Here is a 24,967-nt window from a genome sequence, read left to right as displayed (position 1 = left end):
GAGGTTGCTCAGCAGTGCAGTGCAAGAGCATCAGAGTTCTCGGCATCTATCGTGTGTCGCGACACCCACCGGTGCGTCGCGTGCTCCCGGGCTCTCCCGCTGCTCTTCCTTCCCTGCTGCCGTTCCCGCTGGGCTGTCAGCACGTTCAAGCCCAGCGGGAACGGCAGCAGTGGTAAAAGAAGCAGTGGCAGTGGCAGCCGCGCGCGCCCCCCCGTGACCCGGAACAGGAAGTGGTGCGCGGTGCGCGGGAAGGAGGAACAGCGCTGCCGCGTGATAAAGCAGCATCGGCCCCCGAGCAATCGAAGCAGCCGGAAAGGAGACAACAGCAGGAGCCTCCCGCGGCCGAGGGGAGTCTTCCTTCTTGGCCTGCGGGGGCTGGAGGAGGAGAAGGCTGCTGCAGCTGCCATTTGGGGAGGGGTGGGGGGAGGAAGTGAGTGAGAGAAAGAGAGAGAAGCAGCCTGCCTGTGGGTAAGTGAGAGAAACTGGTCAGAGAGCTGATGTGTGTGTGTGTGAGAGACAATGAAAGTGAGATGACTGATGTGTATGTGAGACATTAGTCAGGGAGATGACTGATGTGTATGTGAGACATTAGTCAGGGAGATGACTGATGTGTATGTGAGAGTGTGAGACAGTCAGGGATGTGTGTGTGAGAGAGAGAGAAAAAGCATGGAAGTGAGAACTCTGGGTATGTGAGAAAGAATGGGAGTAAGAAGCCTGCTGTTGTGGGGGTGTATGTGAAAGAAAGCATAGGAGTGAGAAGCCTGATTATGTGAGAGACAGCATGGGAGTGGGAAGCCTGTGTGTGTGTGCATGTATGAGAGAGAGACTGGTTGGTAAGGTGACGGTGTGACTGGTGTGAATGTGAGAGAGAGAGAATGTGATTCAGGGAATGAGAAGCCTGTGCACCTGGAGAGCGAGCATGGAAATGAGAGAGAGACTGGTGTATGTGTGTGTGTGTAACAGAGAGAAAGTGATTATGGGAATGAGAAGCCTGTGCATGTGAAGAGAGTGAGCATGGGAGTGAGAACCTGGGGGTGTGTGAGACACAGCATGGGAGGGAGAAGCCTGTATATGTAAGACAGAACATGGAAGTGGGAAGCCTGTGTCTGTATGCATGAGAGAGATCAGGTGACTGGTGTGTGTGTGTGTGTGTGTGTGTGTGTGTGTGTGAGAGAGAAAGAAAGTGATTATGGGAATGAGAAGCCTGTGCATGTGAAGAGAGTGAGCATGGGAGTGAGAACCTGGGGGTGTGTGAGACACAGCATGGGAGGGAGAAGCCTGTATATGTAAGACAGAACATGGAAGTGGGAAGCCTGTGTCTGTATGCATGAGAGAGATCAGGTGACTGGTGTGTGTGTGTGTGTGTGTGTGTGTGTGTGTGAGAGAGAAAGAAAGTGATTATGGGAATGAGAAACCTGTGCATGTGAAGAGTGAGCATGGGAGTGAGAAACCTGGGTGTGTGTGAGACACAGCATGGGAGTGAGAAGCCTGTATAACTGAAAGAACATGGGAGTGGGAAGCCTGTGTGTGTGTATGCATGAGAGAGATCAGGTGACTGGTGTGTGTGTGTGTGTGTGTGTGTGTGTGAGAGAAAGAAAGTGATTATGGGAATGAGAAGCCTGTGCATGTGGAGAGAACAAGCATGGGAGTGGGAAGCCTGTGTGTGTGTATGGCATGAGAGAAACTGTTCAGGAAGGTGACTGGTGTATTTGTCAAAGACTGTTTGGGAGATGATTGGTGTGTGAGAGACAGAAACTGGTCATGGGGGCATGACTGGTATGGTGTGTGTGTGAGAGACATGGGCCTTAAGGAAGAGGACCATGAGTATAGAGCTTAGCCACTACTGCTGCTTCTGATGTGTGCTATGGCCTGCATGGAAGAGGAGTAGGAGAGCTGCTGGAGGGGGTAAGTAAAGGTGGCTTTTTAAGTTTATTTTTCTTGATTGACTGCCATTTTAATTATTTAATATTATGTGATGTGTCTGCTTTTTTTTTAATATTTTATTGGTGTTTGGAGAATTTTTAATAGTTTTTATGAGTTTTTAATTATTGGATGTTATTCTGTTCATAGTTGTTGTGAAACATTTATTCTGCTTATTAGTATAGTTTTACAATTATTTCTGTGTGGGGATCTATAGCTGCTTGCTAGTTCTGTTTTCCTAACAAGAGGTGTATTGGTGTTTAGGGCCTGATTTAATATTTGTAGTGTTGCATTTTCGTAGATAGGGTTGCTCCTGTTTGAGTGTATTCCATAATACAGGTGTAACTGTGTGCGGATTAGTTTATGTGCATTACTACAGATCCTGGGAGTATGTTAGGTCGGTTCTGTGTCTGTTACCGAGATGAGATATTTTGCTAGCATGTAAGCGTTTGTATCAGTCTTATTTGTTGTGTTTTCTCAAGAGGACATGCATTGGTGGTAAACTGCTGTCTTTTCATAAGTAGGGCTATTGAGCCTGGAAGTAGAAGGAGTTTGAGTTGCTGTTACTGAGATGACACAAGAACCAGAACATCTTTTTTGTAGGGAGAGTTGTATGGGGAATGTCATAATTCTGCTTTACATCCATTATTGTGGGTCAGGGGGGTTCCCGTGGATGCAAACTGTACTTTTACATCTAGCCCCGTGACGATCATGGGTCAGTGTGTCACGCATGTGAGAACCATCTGTCAGGTGTGTCCCGACAGAAAAAAGGTTGAGAACCACTGTTCTAGGAGATCGAAGTTATTAAGAGGGTCTTTTAAAGTTATTCTTACTCAGCATGCGCGGCAGTGCATTGGGACGTTCTGCATGCTGGCAGCACTACCTCCAGTATCCCAATCAGCTGTCAAAGGAGCAAAAGAGGTGGCTGAGAGGAAGCACAGGCACAGCTTCCCATGCGCACAGGCACAGCTTCCCATGCGCACAGGCACAGCTTCCCATGCGCACAGGCACAGCTTCCCATGCCGATGCAAAACACGCGCACAGGCACAGCTTCCCCGGGTGTCTGATCCTTTTTAATGCAGCAGCTCATTAGAATATAGCATTGTGTGCCCAGGAGAGGTGGATGTGTGTGTGCATTGAAAAAAAGGGCAGCCACTTTGAATGCACGCTCTTTGTGCACATCTTATTGCATCGGCTTGATGGAATATTAAGCAGCACGGCTATGCCACTGAATATTCCTGGATAAGTCTTATCCAGCTAACTGGTGGTCACTGAATGGGGCCGGATATTCAGCTGCTACCACTTAACTGGATAATTCCCCACTTATCCAGCTAAGAAGTGTGAATATTATAGAAACATAGAAACATAGAAACATAGAAATGACGGCAGAAGAAGACCAAATGGCCCATCTAGTCTGCCCAGCAAGCTTCACACATATTTTCTCTCATACTTATCTGTTTCTCTTAGCTCTTGGTTCTATTTCCCTTCCATCCCCACCTTTAATGTAGAGAGCAGTGATGGAGCTGCATCCAAGTGAAATATCTAGCTTGATTAGTTTGGGGTAGTAGCCGCCGCAATAAGCAAGCTGCACCCATGCTTATTTGTTTTACCCAGACTATGTTATTAGCCCTTATTGGTTGTTTTTCTTCTCCCCTGCCGTTGAAGCAGGGAGCTATGCTGGATATGCGTGACGTATAAGTCTTCTCCCATGCCGTTTGAAGCAGAGAGCCATGCTGGATGTGCATCAGAAGTGAAGTATCAGGCCCATTTGGTTTGGGGTAGTAACCGCCGTAACAAGCCAGCTACTCCCCGCTTTGTGAGTGCGAACCCTCTTTTCTTCTCCCCTGCCGTTGAATCAGAGAACTATGCTGTATATGCATTGAAAGTGAAGTATCAGGCTTATTTGATTTGGGGTAGTAACCGCCGTAACAAGCCAGCTACTCCCCTCTTTGTGAGTGTGAATCCTTTTTTCCACATTTCCTCTTGCTGTTGAAGCTTAGAGCGATGTTGGAGTCACGCCTGTGTATGTTTATTTAATAAGGGTATTGACTCCAGGCAGTAGCCATCATTCTGGCGAGTCACCCACTCTTCATTGGCAGCCTCTTGACTTTATGGATCCACAGTGTTTATCCCACGCCCCTTTGAAGTCCTTCACAGTTCTGGTCTTCACCACATCCTCCGGAAGGGCATTCCAGGCATCCACCACCCTCTCCGTGAAGAAATACTTCCTGACATTGGTTCTGAATCTTCCTCCCTGGAGCTTCAAATCGTGACCCCTGGTTCTGCTGATTTTTTTCCTTAGGAAAAGGTTTGTCGTTGTCTTTTGATCATTAACACCTTTCAAGTATCTGAAAGTATCACTATTTCACTGTGTTTTTCATGTTGCTTGCAAATTAATGCTAGAGATGTGCTTCCATTGAGATTTCCTATTTCGATTCATTTTGATTGGAAAATGAAAAGAAAGGAAAAACTACCTAGATTTTATTTTTCTTTAATTTTCCTCTAAGCAGCCACCTGACCCTCCCAGCCATCCATTGCTCCTACCATGTGACAGGGGCTGACCAATGGCACCGGTAGTCCCTGTGACATAATAGGTCAAAGGCTATTGGCGCCATTTTGAATACCAGCAGCCGAGGGTGTGAGTGCATGGGATGGCTCCCGGACCCCCCCCCCCCCCCCCCACGGAGTTTTGGTAAGTCTTGGGGGGGTCAGGAGGGTGGGGGGTTTTGTTTAAATTCACTCCTTTAGACGGCTGAATAATTTGGCGAAGATTCGTTGTATTCGTGGGAATCGCAATACGTTTCACTTCCCCTCGAGTACAACAAATATGGCCCTTTACGTTGCAGATTGCCAATTCGTAGGGAACGAATGCACACCCCTAATTTATAGACATTGGTCAGAGGAAATGAAAATATTAAACCAAATTGAATATTTGCTTTCAAATTCCTTCACAATGTTATCCACAAAATCCTTTCCTGAATCAACAAACCCAGGTCTTCAGTTGCACATTTAGCAGTAACTACAGCTCCTGCCTCTTACTGTCAGGGATAATACAGGTTTCTTGTCCCTTCCATACGCACATCGCTTCCATTCAAGGCCATGAATACTTTTTCTCTCTGTAGCTTCTACTCTCTAGAGGCACCAGAACAGACCCTGTGAAAGAGCTAAAGAATTCATTCCTGTTCCTGTGCTGTGCCAGCTGCTTCTCTGCCCAAAAACCATACAACTGAAACGTTTTTCTGAGCAAGTGGTATTCATCCTCTGCTGATGATGCAAAAGAAAATAGGGTGGAATTTAGAACTGAAAAAACCCAACCCTTATCCCCCTGCCTTGCATAACCATCAGGGAACAGGATTCTTAGCATCTTTCAGCCACTGAGTAATCTTACATAAAGTCAATGAATGTTCCTACGCCGGATTCTGTATTTCAGTTTCTTATGTGGGATCTCTAAATAACTTGCACTGCTGCCAAGCCAGAATCTAAGAAGTTAAGCAAAAGCAAATCCTGAGCCAATTCTAACAATTGAATGGATCTAAATTAAATTTGATCAAAAAATTATTTTGGCATAATGTTTTTGCTCTTATCACTTTAAACAACTACTTTTCAAGGTTTCTATGAAGTTTCTCTTTACATTTCACTTTCCACTCAACTGAATTTTCCCAAAAATGCAGTGGACAGGCGATTTGATATAATCAGGTTTCTTGAAATTTCTTCATTTAAATAAAGCTCAAGTTAGGGGTCTCTTTCTCTCCAGTTGGGCTGTTTTTGATGGTTTTAACCCCTTTGTAGCCTCGGTCACCATTTATAAATCATTGCTCTGGAATTGTAATGGGACCCTCCCCAGGCATCTTTGACCTTGATTTGGGGGTTTATTTAATTTTGTTCACTTAGGGGAGGATTTTAAAAGGCGCGCAAATAGCCTACTTTTGTTTGCGCTCCAGGCGCAAACAAAAGTACGCTGGATTTTAGTGGATACGCGCGGAGCCGCGCGTATCCACTAAAATCCTGGATCGGCGCGCGCAAGGCTATGAATTTTGTATAGCCGGCGCGCGCCGAGCCGCCCAGCCTACCCCGTTCCCTCCAAGGCCGCTCCGAAATCGGAGCGGCCTTGGAGGGAACTTTCCTTTGCCCTCCCCTCACCTTCCCCTCCCTTCCCCTACCTAACCCACCCGCCCGGCCCTGTCTAAACCCCCCCCTTACCTTTGTCGGGGGATTTACGCCTCCCGGAGGGAGGCGTAAATCCCCGCGCGCCAGCGGGCCTCCTGCGCGCCGGGCCGCGACCTGGGGGCGGGTACGGAGGGCGCGGCCACGCCCCCGGGCCATAGCCACGCCCCCGTACCCGCCCCCAAAACGCTGCCGACACGCCCCCGAAACGCCGCGATGACCGGGCCCGCCCCCGACACGCCCCCCTCCGAGAACCCCGGGACTTACGCAAGTCCCGGGGCTCTGCGCGCGCCGGGAGGCCTATGTAAAATAGGCTTCCCGGCGCGCAGGGCCCTGCTCGCGTAAATCCGCCCGGTTTTGGGCGGATTTACGCGAGCAGGGCTCTGAAAATCCGCCCCTAAATATTGCTTATTTTCAGCTTTTTATTACCGTCACAGCTGACCCTGGTATCAGACATGATATTACAGGCTCTCCAGGCAGTACAGCTTAATTTCCTCTTAGCATCTGTGGGCTTTCCCAGGACCCGCAGACGCTGTGCCATGCCTTCTCCCAGCAGTGACAGTATCCCCAGAGCTATCACTGCTATTTTAAAGTCACCCATGGCAGCTTTTAATTCTCCCACGATGACAGGTGCAGTAACCTAACTTTCCTCTGGTGCCATGGGAGAGATCAGAGCTCTCAGTTGATTCTGCCACTGGCCTGACTCTTCACAGAGTGGTGAGCACATCCTCCAGCCGCCTCATGGCTGTCAGCCATCCCTGCCCTGCAACCAAGTGAAAGAGGTTAGAGCTGTTCAGCTTGGAGAAGAGATGGCTAAGGGGGGATATGATAGAGGTGTTTAAGATCATGAGAGGTCTTGAACGAGTAGATGTGACTCGGTTATTTACACTTTCAGATAATGGAAGGACTAGGGGTACCTCCATGAAGTTAGCAAGTAGCACATTTAAGACTAATCAGAGAAAATTCTTTTTCACTCAACGCACAATAAAGCTCTGGAGTTTGTTGCCTGAGGATGTGGTTAGTGCAGTTAGTGTAGCTGGGTTCAAAAAAGGTTTGGATAAGTTCTTGGAGGAGAAGTCCATTAATGGCTATTAATCAAGTTTACTTAGGGAATAGCCACTGCTATTAATTGCATCAGTAGCATGGGAAACAGGATGCTGGGCTTGATGGACCCTTGGTCTGACCCAGCATGGCATGTTCTTATGTTCTTATATTTTTCCCCATCTGGCTCCCTACACAAAGGTCCCCAGAAACCCTGAACCCCATCCTTAAAGTAACCCCCATCCTGACCTGCTCTTCTGGTTTTCTAAAATGGCCATAATGGTGCCAGCTTTGGGTTAATTGCTGGTAATTTGGAGTAGAGGGGCCATGAGTGCCTATGGATTGCTCTTTGCACCTGAAAACCTGTGCACCCAGCCCTGAGGTAAGGACTAGGATTGGGGGGGGCGGGGATCCAGAGTGTTCATGGGGTCCAGGGAGGCCTTTGGCTTTGTGGGTTTGGAGGGCAGGGGAGGTTGGACTTGAGGGGGTAAGCGCTGGGTTTGGCAGAGGGGGGAGGTGCCCTTTGATTTAATGACTTTTCTGCAGGTGCCGGCACTTTCCTTGAGTTTTGTTTTCTAGTATTTGGGGCTGAACTATTTGAACAGCAAATAATTTTCATCTGCACACCCATAGATGATAAGGTAACAAATATTCTACTAAATAATTTTGCCGTGATGTGGTAACAACTGGAGAGCAGAGGTGGGTAGTGTCCTAGTAGCTGGAGTTATCTTTTGATTTAATGGTTTGCTGGGCTTAAAATGAAAATTATGCATAGAAATGCTTACCCTGCCCCAACTTATTCAGTACATGATCAGGAACACGTGAAATCGCTTTTGTGCGTACAAACCCCGGGGTAATTTTCAGAAGTCCATTTCCGCACATAAAACTGGGTTTACGCATGTAAATTCTTCTCAAAATCCAGCTTTAAGCATCTGTTTTCCAGCAAAAATTAAACTGCCATTAGAGGAAGCAGGGGCAAAGTGTGTGGACAATTTTCAAACAGAAAGAAAACAGGAATTCTCTTGGAAAATAAGGTAGAGGATTGACAGGTAGAAAGGAGCCATGGATTTTGCATGTAGGCAGGCAGCTGGGAAACTGGCCCCTTTCATGTAGGTGCACGATCCTTATTATAGAGTCTGAGGCGTGTACTAAATCATGAACTTTGTATACTTCATAGCTGTGCAAGGCATGGACAATGTTACATACACACTCCAATCTGTATCCATACAAAACATGAATAATTACTTCCATAGAGTCTTCATTTTAAGATGGTTCAGGGACCTGGTCCCACAGGCCTTACCCACAAGATTTAATATTTGTGCCTTTATGCAGCCATCAGCCAACTGGATTCAGCTCCGACAAGGGGGATTTGATCAGAGGTAGGTTCACTTTTTCGTGGATTCCTTATTTCAAAAATACGTCTGCAACCTTCATCCTTCTGGCTGGCTTTATTTCTCTGTTTTATATCTTCTGCTGTACAGACTTATAGTTCCTTGCTACCTGCTGTAGGATCTCATAAAATAGATATTTCAATCTTACTGCACATTGTGTCTGGGTGGACAAAACTACATTTTTTTGCCTTTCTTCCTCTTTGTGAGTTTTCCTCCGAGTTCCCTCTCTTTGCATGATAGCTTTGATTATCTCTTTCACTGGACACAGTGGAGCAATTTTTAATAGCCTGAGTTAGCCGGATTACGTATCAGATTAACTCTGGTTGTGCCATTTAGTATCCTACGTTTATCCAGCTACATGTACCATAGTTGGGTATATTCAGTGGTGCGGCTGGATCGCTGAATATCCCTCCAAAGTTAGCTGGATAAGTTAATCTACACAATATTAAATCTTGTAGCCAAGGTCTCTGGGACTTACTCCCTGAACCATCAAATCCAGTATCCTGTGTCCAACTATGGCCAATGCAGGACACAAGTACTTGGCAGGATCCCAAGTAGTAACTCGATCCCATGCTTCTAACTCTCAGAGATTAGCAGTGGCTTTCCCCAAGTCTACCTGCTTAATAACGAGTTATGGAATTTTCATCCAAACCATTTTTAAACCCAGCTATGCTCCCTGCCTTAGCCACATCCTCTGGCAATAAATTCCAGAGCTTAGTTGTCCCATTCTCTGGCCCATATCACCCTTTCTTTGCCTTCTTCTCATTTCCTTCTGGTTTTCATAATCTATGTTTGTCTTTTCTTCTCTGCAAATTAGCACAACCATTTCTGATCTTCTTCATACAGAGAGACGTGCCACTGCCCTGCATGGTCTTCCTTTGCAGATATTAGAGGTGCTATCCCTTCTCCTTTTATGTTCAGAAAAACTTACTAAAAACCATAGGTACTAAGCTTTTTGTCCCATAGACTAGGGGTGGGCAACTGTGCTCCATGAGGGATACAAACCATCAAATTTCCATTCATATGAGAATTCCTGCCCTGTTTTCGGTTAATAGAAAATACCATATATGATATGTTCCAATCAAAAAAAGCAAGACGTGACATAGAGTGAACATGACTTTAAGATCTCTGACTGACAGGAGGAGGAGGAGGTATGATGATAACATTAGGGTAATTCATTTGAGCTGATAGCTTGCCCATGTGGTCTGCATGATTAATCCCTTCTCCATGTCTGGAAAGAAGGAATTGGATCAGTGGTACTGAAGAATTTTGTGTCTATGGCAGGGTAAGCAGGACTGAACCCCAAGGACTCCTAACTGGTTGGGTTTTCAGAAATCTAATAATTATGCATGAGATAGATTTGCCTTTATTTTATGGAAATGTAGCACATGCATATTCATTACATATATCCTGAAAACCTCATATTGGGCCAGCATTTAAAGTATATTTTGCAAGCGAATGATATTCAGATGGTGATCCAAAGTTTTACTCTTACGTCTGAGAGTTCTGTAATTCTTTGTTCCTGTTTTAATAAAGCTCAGGTCTTGCAGAATTTGGCTACCCATTTGGTCTCAGAAAAGAGCACAGGAGAGATCGCATTACTCCTGTGCTAAGAGGATTACATTGGTTACCCATACAGCAATGGATAAAATTTAGAATACTTTGTTGGTTTTTAAAAATCTAAAACAAGAGGGGCCTGATTATATTAAACAATAAATATCCCTTCTTGTGTTTTACCATCTAGTGACTGTTTATTGTTCATAACTTGCCCTGTTAAGGCTCTGCATTTGCTCAAGACACGATGGCTGCCTTTTTTCCCACTGCTCCCACTGGAATGCCCTTACAGATTCATTGCAAGCTATTGAGGATATTGTTTTTTGTAAACAAATAAAGGCTTTTGGATGTGAACGGGACTAAATGCAGTGCTCATATAGCCAAATATGTATATTGTATGCATCTGTTTTGATGTTTTAATTCTATGATTGTATGTCATGCCTGTAATTCGCTTAGCATGTTTTGTACACTACAGGCAGACGATATCTTTTTAAATAAATAAAAGTCCATTTCTGTGGGTAAAGCACTGAAAATGGATTTGAAGAACACTGTCACAGAGGGCAATGTTCACCAGGAAGAGAGATCTTGCAGGTCTGTTGGTCTATTTTTTTTCTGGAACAAATTAGAAATAAATTTAAAAAATCTCCAAAGAGTAGGTATTTGGTGCCCATGAGCCAGCAAGGAAAATGCCGTGCAGAATTTCTCTTTCAAAGGTTTCCAGGAGCCACTGCCACAGACAGAGCTTTCTCCATGTACTTTGTAAGTACAAAATATGCGTGGAAAATGAGGAGGAAGAGTTTATGTAGGGATGTGAAAGTTTTATATTAAGGGTCCGGTCTTACATCCTTTTCTTGATCTATCATCCCCTTGTCCAAACCTTTCTTAAATGCAGCTACGCTAACAGCTTTCACCACATCCTCTGCAAAGAATTTCCTTATAAGTTGAGTAAAAACTATTTTCTCTTATCAATTTTAAACGCACAACATAGTAACTTCATTGGGGTCCCATAGTCTTTGTACTCTTTGCAAGTGTAAACAACCAATTCATGTTTACTTGTTTCACTCCACTCATTATTTTACAGAACACCATCATATCTCCCTTTAGCCTTTTCTTCATAACTGAAAGACCTAACCTCTTCAGCCTTTCCTCATAGGAGAAGTGTTCCATCCCCTTTATCATTTTGGTCGCCCTTCTCTGTACCTTTTCTAATTCTGCTTTATCTTTTTTGAGATGTGGTGACCAGAACTGCACACCATAATCAAGATGAGGTCTCATCATGGAGCGATACAGAGGCATTATGATATGCTCTGTTTTATTCTCCATTCCTTTCCTAATTATCCCGAGCATGCTGTTTGCTTCCTTGACTGCTGCTACACACCAAGCAGAAGATTGAAACATATTACCAGAAATGATGCCTCGATCCTTTCCCTGAATAGTGATTCCTAATGTAGAACCTTGCATTGTGTAGCCATAATTCGGGTTACTCGTCCCTAGGTCTGTCACTTTGCGTTTGTCCACATTAATTTTCAGTTGCCATTTGCAAGCCCAGTCTCTCAGTTTTGCAAGGTTCTGTTGTAATTTCTCAAAATCCTTTTGTGATTTAACATCTTTGAGTAATTTTGTGTCGTTGGCAAATCTGATCACCTCACTCGTTCCCATATTGAATAGCAGTGGTCCCAGTACAGATCTCTGGAACATTCTACTATTCACCTTTCTCCATTGGGAAAATTTATTATTTAGACCTATTCTCTGTTTTCTATCTTTTAGCCAATCCCCAATAGGACAAGATACTCTATCCCATAACTTTTTAATTTCTTAAGAAATCACTCATGAGACATTGTCTAATGCCTTCTGGAAATCCAGAAACACTATATCAATTGGCTGGCCTTTATCCACATGTTTATTTACGCACTCAAAAAAATGTAGCAGATTGGTGAGGCAAGACTTCCCTTGGCTAAATCCATGTTGGTGTTGTCTCATTAAACTATGCCTATCCATATGTACTGCAATTTTGCTCTTTATGATAGTTTCTACCATTTTGCATGGCACAAACATCAGACTCACTGGTCTGTAGTTTCCTGGATCACCCCTTGATCCTTTTTAAAAAATTGATAATACATTGGCAACCCTCCAGTCTTTAGATACCACAGACAGTTATTACAATTGTTTACAAATTATTAATATCATGTCTGCAATTTCATTTCTTTCAGCATTCTGGAATGTATACCGTAAATAGGGTGCCCAAAGTTAAGAGACAAGATGATTACCCGGGTCCTCAGCCGCCCAATCTCGGGTAGGAGTGGGCGGCTGGAGAAGGCCAGATGGGAGAGGCTGGTGTAAGTGGAAGTACATAGTTCCCATGCAAAATGGTAAAATCCATCATAAATAAAAGGTGTCTGTAAAGGTAAGGGGAAGAATGGAACAGAGTTACTGATAAAGTTAATGCTGCACTGCTTGGTTTTGAGCAGCTTAGTTTTACAGGTATAGGACTGGAACATATGTCTGAAAGAAAACTCACACACAGTGGGCAAATAAAGATTTGTTGAAGGAACAAATGAACTGTCATGGCCCAATTATCTCAGAGTCAGCTCTGCAAAAGAGTTTTAACTAATGATTAGCTGATAAATAAAAGCTGAATAGAAATAAAAGAAAGTGATAATAACTTTCATCACATATCCCTTCATGACAAACAGAGTTGCCAAATTGAAATTTAATCTCAAAATAATAAAGTGATATATAAAAACTATTTATGACCTTCACTTTTATTTATCCAAAATACAAAAAACTCATAATTTTCTTCGCTAATAAGATACACATAGAAAAAATTACAGGAACAATTCATAATTCACAGTTCATCTAATAACATAAAAATACAAAACCATACACCATTCATACAAGTTAAAAAAATAACAAAATCCATGTTTAAGGCAACAGAGAAGTACTCATCTGTGAGCAGTGTAATCATTAAGTAGCAAAGTAATACCAACTCTGTAAGTTATAAGTGAAGTAAGGTTTCAGTGCGTAGCATATGATGGTGTGAATGAATACAGATGCTGCTCCTTTTTACAGAATAGGGTATATTGATTATTATTTATTTTTAATAAAGCTATATAACACAGTTCACTAAGCTGTTGAGGAACCTTACATAATTAGGGAACACAATACATAATTAGTCTGTGGAAAAAGCTCAGTATAGAGAGGTAGCCTTTCTTCCTGGTTTTGTATAAGCTAGGCTACTAGGAAGAAGATCAGACGAGCCAGAAGGAAAAAACAAGAAGAACAGCAGAGCCTACAAAGACTTTCAACCTGTCATGCAACGGTCTCAGGAAGCATAAAGCTAAGTGTACACTGAACTTACCAAAGTAGCTATATCTGCGCTTAAAGTATTCCAAAGTCAAACAAATAATCAGGAATAGAAGAGACAAAAGATACAGAAAAGATCAAATAAAGGAAACACACATAGAAGGAAGAAAACAGAAAGGAAACACATTAACATAAAATATAAAAGTCATATTTACCTGATCAGGAATATAAGAAAGCTCTTTTTGACCTGAAAGACATAAAATGTGCATAAAGACTCAATTCTTTAAGGAAAAACATTATTAAGCAAAAAGTAAAGATATTTTAATAAAGATGGACATAAGCACTTATCTAGTAGTATTGTCTTTTTGATAAGCTTACATAGGTCTAGAAGGTCTGTGTGAAAGTAGAATAAGTAATACCTACGTAAAGAAAGACAATTTAGAAAGAATATTATAGTATAATTAAAATTATTAGAAAAATGTATTTCACAATAAGAAAGAATAATTATATAACTTTAATAAAAACAAACTGTTCATTTGCATACTACTGTGAAGTAAATTGTATCTGTTGTATTTACATATCCTTGCCTCCCTTTTCTAACTTGGAGGAATTTTCTGGATGGATTGTGGATTCCTATCCCCGTGGGAGACCTAATTGGGATGAGGGCATTAAACTTCACCCTGTGGACAACACCTGAGAGCTTGCTGCCCTGGTAACATAACTACACTTTTTTAACACCAACCTCGGCCACAACAACAGTCACACTCCACAGGACAGAGGTTTACAATACCATCTGGTCCAAGTAATTTGCTACTCTTTAGATTGTCAATTTGTCCTATTACATCTTCCAAGTACACTAAGATTTGTTTCATTTTTGCCGAATCATGACCTTTCAATATCATTTCTGAAATGGGTACATCTCTTTCATGTTCCTCAGTGAAGACTGAAACAAAGAATTCATTTAGTCTCTCTGCTATAGCTTTGTCATCCCTATGTGCCCCTTTTACACCTTAATCATGTATTGGTCCAAATGACTCTCTCACAGGCTTTTTACTTTGAAAATACCAGAAAAACATTTATTATAAGTTTTTGCTTCATGTTATGAAATCGGGTGTACATTTGTGCGTGCTGGGTAGCGCGCACAAATGTACCCCCGCGCGTAATTTTAAAAATCTGCCCCTAACTGCACTAACCACATCCCCTGGCAACAAATTCCAGAGTTTAATTGTGCGTTGAGTGAAAAAGAACTTTCTCCGATTTGTTTTAAATGTGCCCCATGCTAACTTCATGGAATGCCCCCTAGTATTTCTATTATCTGAAAGAGTAAATAACCAATTCACATTTACCAATTCAAGACCTCTCATGATTTTAAACACCTCTCATGATTTTAAACACCTCTATCATATCCCCCCTCAGTTGTCTCTTCTCCAAGCTGAAAAGTCCTAACCTCTTTAGTCTTTCCTCATAGGGGAGCTGTTCCATTCCCCTTATCATTTTGGTAGTCCTTCTCTGTACCTTCTCCATCACAATTATATCTTTTTTGAGATGCGGCGTCCAGAATTGTACACAGTATTCAAGGTGCGGTCTCACCACAGAGCGATAGAGGCATTATGACATTTTCCATTTTATTCACCATTCCCTTTCTAATAATTCCCAACATTCTGTTTGCTTTTTTGACGGCTGCAGCCCACTGAGCCGACGATTTCAATGTGTTATCCACTATGACTCCTAGATCTCTTTCTTGGGTGGTAGCTCCTAATATGGAACCTAACATTGTATAACTATAGCATGGGTTATTTTTCCCTATATGCATCACCTTGCACTTATCCACATTAAATTTCATCTGCCATTTGGATGCCCAATTTTCCAGTCTCACAAGGTCTTCCTGCAATTTATCACAATCTGTTTGTGATTTATCTACTCTGAACAATTTTGTGTCATCTGCAGATTATCGTCGTATTCCTTTCCAGATCATTTATAAATATATTGAAAAGTAAGGGTCCCAATACAGATCCCTGAGGCACTCCACTGCCCACTCCCTTCCACTGAGAAAATTGCCCATTTAATCCTACTCTCTGTTTCCTGTCTTTTAGCCAGTTTGCAATCCACGAAAGGACATCGCTACCTATCCCATGACGTTTTACTTTTCCTGGGGGGGGGGGGGTCGGGGGCACGCGTGTCGCGGCCGGCGAGTCATCGGGGGCATTCCGGGGCGGGGCCACGGACATGGTTCCGGCCCGGGGGCGTGGCCGCAGCCTCCGGACCAGCCCCCGGATCGGAACATGGCGCTCTGGCAGCCGGCCCAGCGCACGCAAGTTATGCCTGCCCTAGCAGGCGTAACTTTTTAAATAAAGGTAAGGGTGGGATTAGTTAGGGCCAGGGGGGTGGGTTAGGTAGGGGAAGGGAGGGGAAGATGGGGGTAGGTGGAAGGAAAGTTCCCTCCAAGGCCGCTCCGATTTTGGAACGGCCTTGGAGCCTTGTGCGCAGACCCCGGATTTTAAAAAAATACGCGCGGCTACCGGTGTATCTATTAAATCCCGGCGTACTCTTGTTTACGCCGGGTGCGTGAACAAAATACACGCTCACGTACTTTTTAAAAATCTACCCCAGTTTGTCTGCAACAACAGTGATGTTTTTTTCAGTTATTTGCTCACCAGAAAACAAGAAAATTGAGATCAATCAAACCCATGATGATCAAAAATAAAAATTCACTTTTAACTGTCAGTGAAGGAATGGAAAAATCTACAGAAAACAAATGTGGATACAAAAGCTTGTACAAAGAGCAATGCAGGACTTTTATGTGTAACAATTAAATTAAATGAGTGAACAAATGTCTCACAGCACTTTTTGCACAGTTTTTTCTTGTACTCTGAAGACATCAAATAAAGGGAACTGGTGTTGCTAATGGGTATTTTAGAAAGAAAAATAGCTTACTGTTTTCTTTGAAATGTTACCAGATGTTTTGGTAGTATGTTGTAAAATGATGTGGGACAACCTAGAAAGCTTAGCATAAATTAATTCATGACATTATATGTTGGAGTATTGCTGTGCAAATAATACAAAGAGCTGTAAACTCTATTGTGCAATATTTTCTGCAAGTTTCTCATTTTAACTATTCCCACAGATAAGTCATCTCTTAAAACGGAAAGCAATGAATCAGACATTATTGAAAGAAATCATCCTTTTGGGACTCTCCAGCCATCCACAAATACAGATACTATTATTTATCATATTTCTACTGATGTATGTCCAAGCTCTCATAGGAAATGTCTTCATCATTACAGTTGTAGCTACTGACCATCATCTTCACACCCCTATGTACTTCTTCCTCATCAATCTTTCCATCTTAGACATTTTTTGTACATCTACAGCGATCCCCAAGATGCTTGAGATGCTTCTATCAGAAAGGAAAGTGATTTCCTTCCAAGGATGCATTTCACAGTTGTTTTTGTTTGTATCAGCTGTGGGCACTGAACTTCTGCTTCTCACAGTGATGGCGTGTGACCGTTATGTTGCAATATGTAATCCCATGCATTACAAAACTATAATGAGCAAGAAGGTCTGCCTTTGCCTGGCAGCCTCTATATGGGTGTTAGGCTTAGTCAATTCAACAATACATACTAGTTTAATATTAAAGTTATCGTACTGTGGGCCTAATGTAATCAATCATTTCCTTTGTGAGGTTCCACCAATATTAAAGCTTTCCTGTTCAGATACCTATCTCAATCATATTGTATTAATTGCTTGTGATATCTTTTTTGGGATATTATGTTTTCTATTAATAACTGTCTCTTATGTTTATATAATCTCGACCATAGTAAAAATTCGCTCTGCTGACAAAAAACGAAAAGCCTTCTCGACATGTGTGACCCACCTCACTGTTGTAATGTTGTCTTATGGGAGTGTTATATACACTTACATTCGCCCCTCTTCACAGGATTTATTGGATCAAGACAAAATCATTTCTGTATTATATGCAGTTGTATCCCCAGTACTAAACCCCATTATATACAGTCTGAGGAACAAGGAGGTCAAAGAAGCTTTCTGGAAATTAAAGAGAAAACTAAATCTCTAATAAATATGTATTTGTTTCTTTTACAAAAAAAAAATTCAGTTTGTGGTATTGAGAGTAAAAAATATTCATATTTGTAACCTTTTTGGTATATTCATCAATAAAGTTGTTCAAATTTGTAGACATATTGCAGTTCTAAACTGCATAGTGATTTTATTACTGTCACTGAAATTTAATGGAAATTGTTTTATTTATTTCATCATCATGGACTTGATTATAACCAAATCTTCTTGGTCTCTGGGAAACAAATATAAAATAAAATAGTACAGTTGTTTTAAAAGCAAATATTCAAGACTCAGCCAAGAAATAACATTCATCAGCCTTACAAAAAATTCAGGGTACACAGGTGAAGAAGCTACTATAGATGCTCCTTAAATGTTATTCATTCTCTCCATAAACCACCGTTTGCAAACATGAATTCGCCCAAATACAACTTTTATTCACCTCTCAGAGTCATTTTACTTTAATATAGTTACTTCTGTTCCTGGGTGGAATATGTAGGTCCAAACTTTCAATTGAACCTCTTGTTTAAAAGGAAAATAAATAAACAACCACAGAAGCAACTCCTCCCAAATATAACTAATATTAGAAAAAATGGAGAGGGAAACAGTAATTCTCCCAAAGAAATTAATTAAGAAAAATGTAAAATTAAAAAAAAACCAAAACAAATACTTTTATTGAGAAATGATAGTATCAGGGTAAAGTGCCTATTTTTAATCCACTGTCTCTCACCCACAATCGGCCTCAGGCAGTGTCAGCCCCACCGGTTCTACAGTTATAATCATCTACTGTCTCCCTCATAAAATATTTTTACTAATTTCTTTATTACTCATTTACTAATTGCAAAATCCTTATGTCTTTATTAACAAACTAACCTATCTCCTCATATGTCTTCCTTACCCTAAACCACATAAAAGACGAGAAGAGCTTATAAGTTTGCTTATTGGGTAAACCAAGATTTGTTGTTTACTCAAGGAAATCAGGGTTCCAGATCAATGTGTGTGTTACCGTGTTCCCCATTTATTTATCGTGTACAGTGTGGTATAAAAAAGCGTTGGCATATTTTGGGGCTACTTGATGTTTTTTCAGAAGCTCCTCGGTTTGCACTGAAATGGGGTAAAAATATCAGGGACATGATTGTCCACTCTAATTTTGAAGATGAGGTGAGTAGTGATTGCGGACCTGATTCATGTAAGGTTGGGCATTATCCTTGTAATAAATGCTTCGTTTGTGAGCAGTCTTTTTCTGGAGAAGCTCTTCCTTATTTTAGAGGTGGTAGTTTCCACCTGCGAGCACTTACAGATTGTTCTTCTGTAGGGGTAATATATGGGATTTGGTATCCTTGCCTACTTTTATTTATACATAACCACTACCAACCCACATCAATGGAGATAATTCAATCCAATCACAATACACAACCCACACCAAATAATTTCTTATATGTTCTTTTTTGTTGTTTATTTATCCTTAACCTCTTTCAAAAAACTGCCAACAAAATGGTCAGTAATATACCCATCAACTTCTAACCCACTTTTCACACCAGAAAAATGTTTACGAGACGAAGGTGATGTTTCATAAAATTTCAGGGCACCATCAGGGGTTCCTTGTTATTTTTAATCATGAACACCACCGTCCACCCTATATAACTTTTATAATTTTTTATACCAAAAAAAAGTTTTATAGTGAATTTTCTATTTTATGAAAAAATTGTGAAAAGTTCACAGCAAGAATAGGAACAGTTCACCAATATATTTTATTTATTTATTTATTTGTATTTTTCTATACCGGCATTCACGGAGTTCGTATCATGTCGGTTTACATAAAACAAGGGGTGAGAAATACATTATAACGTAAATAACTAATAACATAAGAGTATACATTAAAAGGTAAAACAAGTGCATGGAAGAAAAAAGTTACAATAAAACGGGGTCATTCTAACTGGGATTAGAGTTAGAGGAAAGATAAACAGTTTAACGAGAAGTAAAACATTGTAATGATTGGTAGATAGAGACTGTTTCAGTTTAATAGGAAATGATCAGTAATGCTGCATTTGATGGTAGAGAATCTTTAAGGGTCCGGAAATGCTTTCATGAACAGCCATGTTTTCAGTCTTTTCCTGAAGGTTTGAAGACATGGTTCCTGTCTTAGTTCTAGGGGGATGGAGTTCCACAGTGGGGGACCTGCTGTGGAGAAGGCCCGATCTCTCAATGTTATATGTTGGGTGGTATTGTTGTGAGGTACCTGTAGATGTTCTCTATATGCTTCCCTGATGGGTCTGTTGGAGGAGTGTTTTTTAAGAGCTATTTGTAAATGGAGTGGAGCCAGTCCATGAATATTCTTGTAGATTGTGGTGAGGGATTTATGAATTATTCTGTAGTGGATTGGTAACCAGTGTAGGTCTTTAAGGACTGGTGTAATGTGATCTCTTCTTCTTTTGTTTGTTAGAATTCTTGCTGCGGTGTTCTGTATCATTTGGAGCGGTTTAGTATGAGATGATGGGATGCCTAGTAGGATGGAGTTGCAGTAATCAATTTTCGCAAATATTATTGCTTGGAGCTTGCTATATCACTTAAAAATCAATAACCGCAGAGACATCACTTCAACAAAGGCATTTTTTCTAAACGTTACTTAACTTAGACACTGAGACTTCCATTCAGCAATGGCATGTTTGCCCCAACAAGGCCCAGTTTCGAATCACGTCTTCGTCAGGGGAAGCCACTTAACCACTGTGCATCTCAGCTCTCCACCGTCACTAGCACTTGATCTTCTATTTAAATATACAAGTTCATCTTGAAAAATGCTTGCAGTGCGCTGCCTGTTGTATTCAAAAACCTGGCAAACTTTTATTTATAGGCAAAACAAAGCAATGTTTATGCACGCGTTTGATCGAACATTGCAGTGCGATTATGAAAAATCAGCTTCAGCTCCTCTGGTTCAACATTGCCTCAGAAAACAGCATTGTTTCTTGGATTTAGTCTTTACGGTAATAGAACAACCTAAACATTTTTCACGTGAAGGTGATTTTGATAACTACTTATTACGAGAACAAAAGTGGATCCATTATTTTGATACTGTTGCACCCAGAGGGTTGAATACAAAAATAGACTGGTCTGTTTTTTGACCTTTAAACTTTTGTGTTTTCTTTATAATGGTTTTTTTTTTTTACATAGTTGATATTTTGATTGACAGCAGTGACGCGCTACACTTCCGGTTACGTCGGTGACGTGGGTATTTAATTTTAGGAAATGAGGGGCTGGAGTCGTCAGTGTTGTTGTGCCATTTTTAGAACAGCACACCTAATGAAGATAAGATTTGGGGTGGTGGTTCCAAGGTATAGGGCACAATTTATAAATGTTTAGGGGTTGTGTATGGTGCTATTTGTATGAACTGTTATTTGTGTAGTAGTTATTGTAAAAAAAAAAATTGTATTTCTAGGGTGTGTGTATGTGAAGAAAAGGTGGTGTCTAGATCTGATTGATTCAAAGCCTACCCCTGATGAAGGCTTGACGGCTGAAACATGGTCCATGTTGGGTGAATTTTTGAATACCTGATGACTGGAGCTAATTATTTGGTATCTTTTTTTTTTAATTCTTTATTTTTATAATTTTCCACAATTATTTAGCCAAAAACTTGACAAAAATGAAAACTTAGGGACATCAGGCATGGACAAACAGGCACAGCAATAGAGGACAGAGGTCAAGCCCACATAGGGACATAAGGCATGGATGAACAGGCACAGCAATACAGGACAGAGTCAATCCCACGTAGGGACATAAGGCCTGGACAAACAGGCACAGCAATCGAGGACAGAGGTCAATCCCACCTAGGGACATAAGGCCTGGATGAACAGGCACAGCAATACAGGACAGAGTCAATCCCACGTAGGGACATAAGGCCTGGATGAACAGGAACACAATAGAGGACAGAGGTCAAGCCCACGTATGGACATAAGGCCTGGACGAACAGGCACAGCAATACAGGACAGAGTCCATCCCACCTAGGGACATAAGTCCTGGATGGACAGGCACAGCAATAGAGGATTTTCTTTGTGCAGGTATGTTGTGGTTTGACATGTCACTTCTTCCTGAACTGGTTCACTGCCAGAAGAAAGTGGCAACTTTTTCATTTCTGAAAGATAATTCAACAGAGGATGCTTTTAGAGCAATAGAGACTGCCATTTGTGAAGCAAGAACTGTGCTGGAGATTATTTTTGAATACCCAGAAGCTATTAACTGTACTTATGCACTTCAGCTGATGACAAAGGAACATGAAGAGCTCTCAGAAATAAGAAAACCGCTACTCAAGTCAAAATCTACAATATCAACCTATGTTGACTTTGTGATTTACACAGTGCCTCTGTAAACTATGGGAACACAGAGGATGAACTAGAGTGCAACTACCACCAGCTTTCAATAGTACTTGAAACATTATTGTTGGCAAGATCATGAAAAATATTGAGCATATGAAATATGCAAGGTCCAAACCTCTTAAGTCAGCTTTTTATGTTCTTACATTCCAAATGTGGACGGACAGGCACAGTGGTAGAGGTCATGCCCGTGTAGGGACGTACGGCCTGGACAGTGGACGGATAGGCACAGTGTTTCAGGTCCGGCCCTTGTAGGGACGTACGGCCTGGAGAGTGGACGGTCAGGCCCTTGTAGGGACATATGTTTACACTGAACATAAATGTTCAATGTAAACCGCTAAATGTTCAATGTAAACCGCTAAATGAAGCGATAGTTACGGTTCCTTAGCGATAGTTTTGGTTCCTTGTAAACCGGGGTGATATGTATACTATACAGGAACCCCGGTATATAAATTCTTTAAATAAATAAATAAATATGGCCTAGACAGTGAATGGACAGGCACAGCGTTTGAGGTCAGACCCTTGTAGGGATGTACGGCCTGGACAGTGGATAGTCAGGCACAGCATTTGAGGTCAGGCCCTTGTAGGGACATACGGCCTGGACAGTGGACGGACAGGCACAGCGTTTCAGGTCAGGTACATGTGCTGCAGTGCTTATATTATCTGGAACATAGGAGGCAGTTTAAGCTGCTGCAAGGCTTTCAATTGCTTTTATTCATCTTGCCATTCACAGGGAAAATTTGGAAACCCAAGCAAAGGCTGGTTTACTTTCAAAAACACTAGCATTTCCATCAACTCTGGTGCCAGCCTTGAGCAGTGAGGGCTCATGATATCCCCTGTCATTGAAAAGACACGTTCACTGGGCACACTGGTTGGTGGACATGACAGATATCGCTGAGCCACTTTGATTAGGTGTGACCAGACAGTGGACTTGTGTGCCCAATATGCCAGCGAATCTGTCTGCATGTTCTCTGTCGGCTCTGCGAGAAACCATTTCACTGACAACTGTGCTGGTGTCTCCTTTGCTTGGGTGGGCTGAGAGTCACTCATGCCAGGTGCTTTCTCTCTAGCCCGTCGCACAACAGATGAATCTTTATGGGCAACATGCCTTTGGTGTTCTGAAGTGGAGGAAGAGGCGGTATTAGCTGTTCCTGACAGAGTGCTGCTCCTGCTTGGGCTATCACAACTCTCTGAAGTGCCCGCTGTTTCCACCTTTGCTTCATGCCTAATCTGTCTCTGCCTATGGCGCTCCTGTTCACGGACTTTTACTAACAGCAGGTCCTTCACCAATAAGAGACACTCGTACTGTAGGGCGAGTTTCCCTTTCACATGGGGATCACAGACTGTGGTGAGCAAGTATGTGCGGTCTTCTGTTAAAGGCCTTAATCTCTCTTTCACCTGCTGCAAAACGTCCAGACATTGCAGCACCTCAGCTGTCATTCCCTCTTCCTGTTTAAAGGCCTCCAATTGTTCATCCAGGAAATTAACTATAGGGATGATATCAGCCAAGGTGGCACTTCTGGAACTCAGCTCCTCTTTGACATCCTTGAAGGGCTGCAGGATTTTTACCAGCTGACTCATGACTAACCAATCATGATGCCCTAGGGGACTATGCACACCTATGTCCATTGCCGCAGAAAGTTCATGAAGGGGTATCTGCTGCTCCACTAACCTCTCCATCATCATAAAGGTGGAATTCCACCGGGTGGCAATGTCTTGAATGAGATGCTTGTGAGGCATCTCCAAATCAGTCTGCTTTTGTCGGAGAACCTGCCCCCCCTTCACACTTCTGGGGAAGTGCAATGCTATGTTCCTGCACTTGTGTATACATATGCAGGTATTCATTCTCTTGGTGATTGGACTCCAACCGCAGAGCTGACTTCACTGCCAGGTGCAGAGTGTGTGCAAAACATCGGATGTTCTTAAACCACCCATCGGTTATTGCCTTTACCATGTTTGCACCATTGTCTGTGACAAAGAACCCTGCCTGAGGATTCCTGTCTCGCTGGTGTAGTTGCCAGCCCGCTAGCATCTGTCTGATGCATGCTAAAATATTGGCTGAGGTATGGGCCTTATCCATCAGGTGGGTGTGCAGTAAAGCCCACCTCCACCCTGATACTTGTTCAGTAATAGAGCTGCTGCCTGCCCCTGCCTCAGCCAGGTCCCACCAGTGTGCTGTCAGGGAGAGGTAAGAGTGTGCAGCATTCATGGCTGTCCAGATATCGCAGGTGAAATGCACTCTCCCCTGTGCCTTTGCCAGCAGTGCTTGCATGCGACTGCACACTGCTTGTACAGGCTGGGGATGACCTTTCTGCTAAATGTGGTTCTGGAGGGGACTTTATAATTTGGAACTAAGACCTTCAGAAAACGCTTGAAACCCACATTCTCCACTATCTGCAAGGGCTGGTCATCAAGGGCAATCATTTCCCCAATGTTCCTGGTTACAACTTTTGAGGCTGCTTGTCTCCTACCCTGGGATAGCGTTACCACACACCACCCCATTTCCTCCATGGTGAGTTGTCGCTTCTGCCACATGGCAGGGGGGTGCTGGCCTGCCACCTGACTGCTAGAAGGGGATGAGGGTGTGGGATGACTCTGCTCTTTTCCAGCCACTTTACGCTGCCTGGAAAAAGGGGTCCCCTGACTGGTACTGCTACCATCCCCAGATGGCAGTACTGTTGTTGGGTGTTGCCTCTTCATATGATGCATCATGCCAAAATTAGATAGATGTCCCATTTGCTTGCCTCTGCTAATAACCCTGGCACAGGAATTACACTGAGCAAAACGTGGGTCATCCATCACTTTAAAGTAGCTAACACTGGATGTCATAATAGTATTAGAATGGCACAATTGGTTTAGCTTTTTAATATGATTTTGTTGTTATTTTTATGTCTAATATTTGTTCTATGTTTATTGTACCCCACCATGAACTTCACAGTGTGGTATATTCTTTTAACTAAATACATAAAAGTACCCTCAAGTAAGGTTTTGAAAACTGCCTCCTAATTGAGTACTGGAGGCGACAGGAGATAGTGACCTGCCCAGGGTGACAAGGAATATGTGTGGAAGAAACAGGATCTGATGACTCATTTTCAGTCCATTGCTTTAACCACTAGGCCTGTTCTTCCCAGCACTCAGTCCAGACAGACAGCTCCT

General features: G+C 42.3%; 1 protein-coding gene across 1 annotated transcript; it reads left to right on the top strand.

Moving 5' to 3' along the window:
* The first annotated feature begins 16,524 nt into the window (after positions 1–16,524).
* LOC115075253 (olfactory receptor 13A1-like) lies at positions 16,525–17,448 on the top strand. Its single transcript, XM_029575546.1, has one exon. The coding sequence runs from the start codon at positions 16,525–16,527 to the stop codon at positions 17,446–17,448; it is 924 nt and encodes a 307-aa protein (XP_029431406.1).
* Positions 17,449–24,967: the final 7,519 nt, after the last annotated feature.

This window comes from Rhinatrema bivittatum, chromosome 13 (assembly GCF_901001135.1).
Source record: "Rhinatrema bivittatum chromosome 13, aRhiBiv1.1, whole genome shotgun sequence".
In the NCBI taxonomy this organism is placed as follows: Eukaryota; Metazoa; Chordata; class Amphibia; order Gymnophiona; family Rhinatrematidae; genus Rhinatrema; species Rhinatrema bivittatum.
This window is presented reverse-complemented; position numbering and strand designations above follow the sequence as displayed.

Coding starts and splice junctions, on each gene's coding strand:
- LOC115075253 (XM_029575546.1), top strand. CDS start 16,525: ATGAATCAGACATTATTGAAAGAAATCATCCTTTTGGGACTCTCCAGC.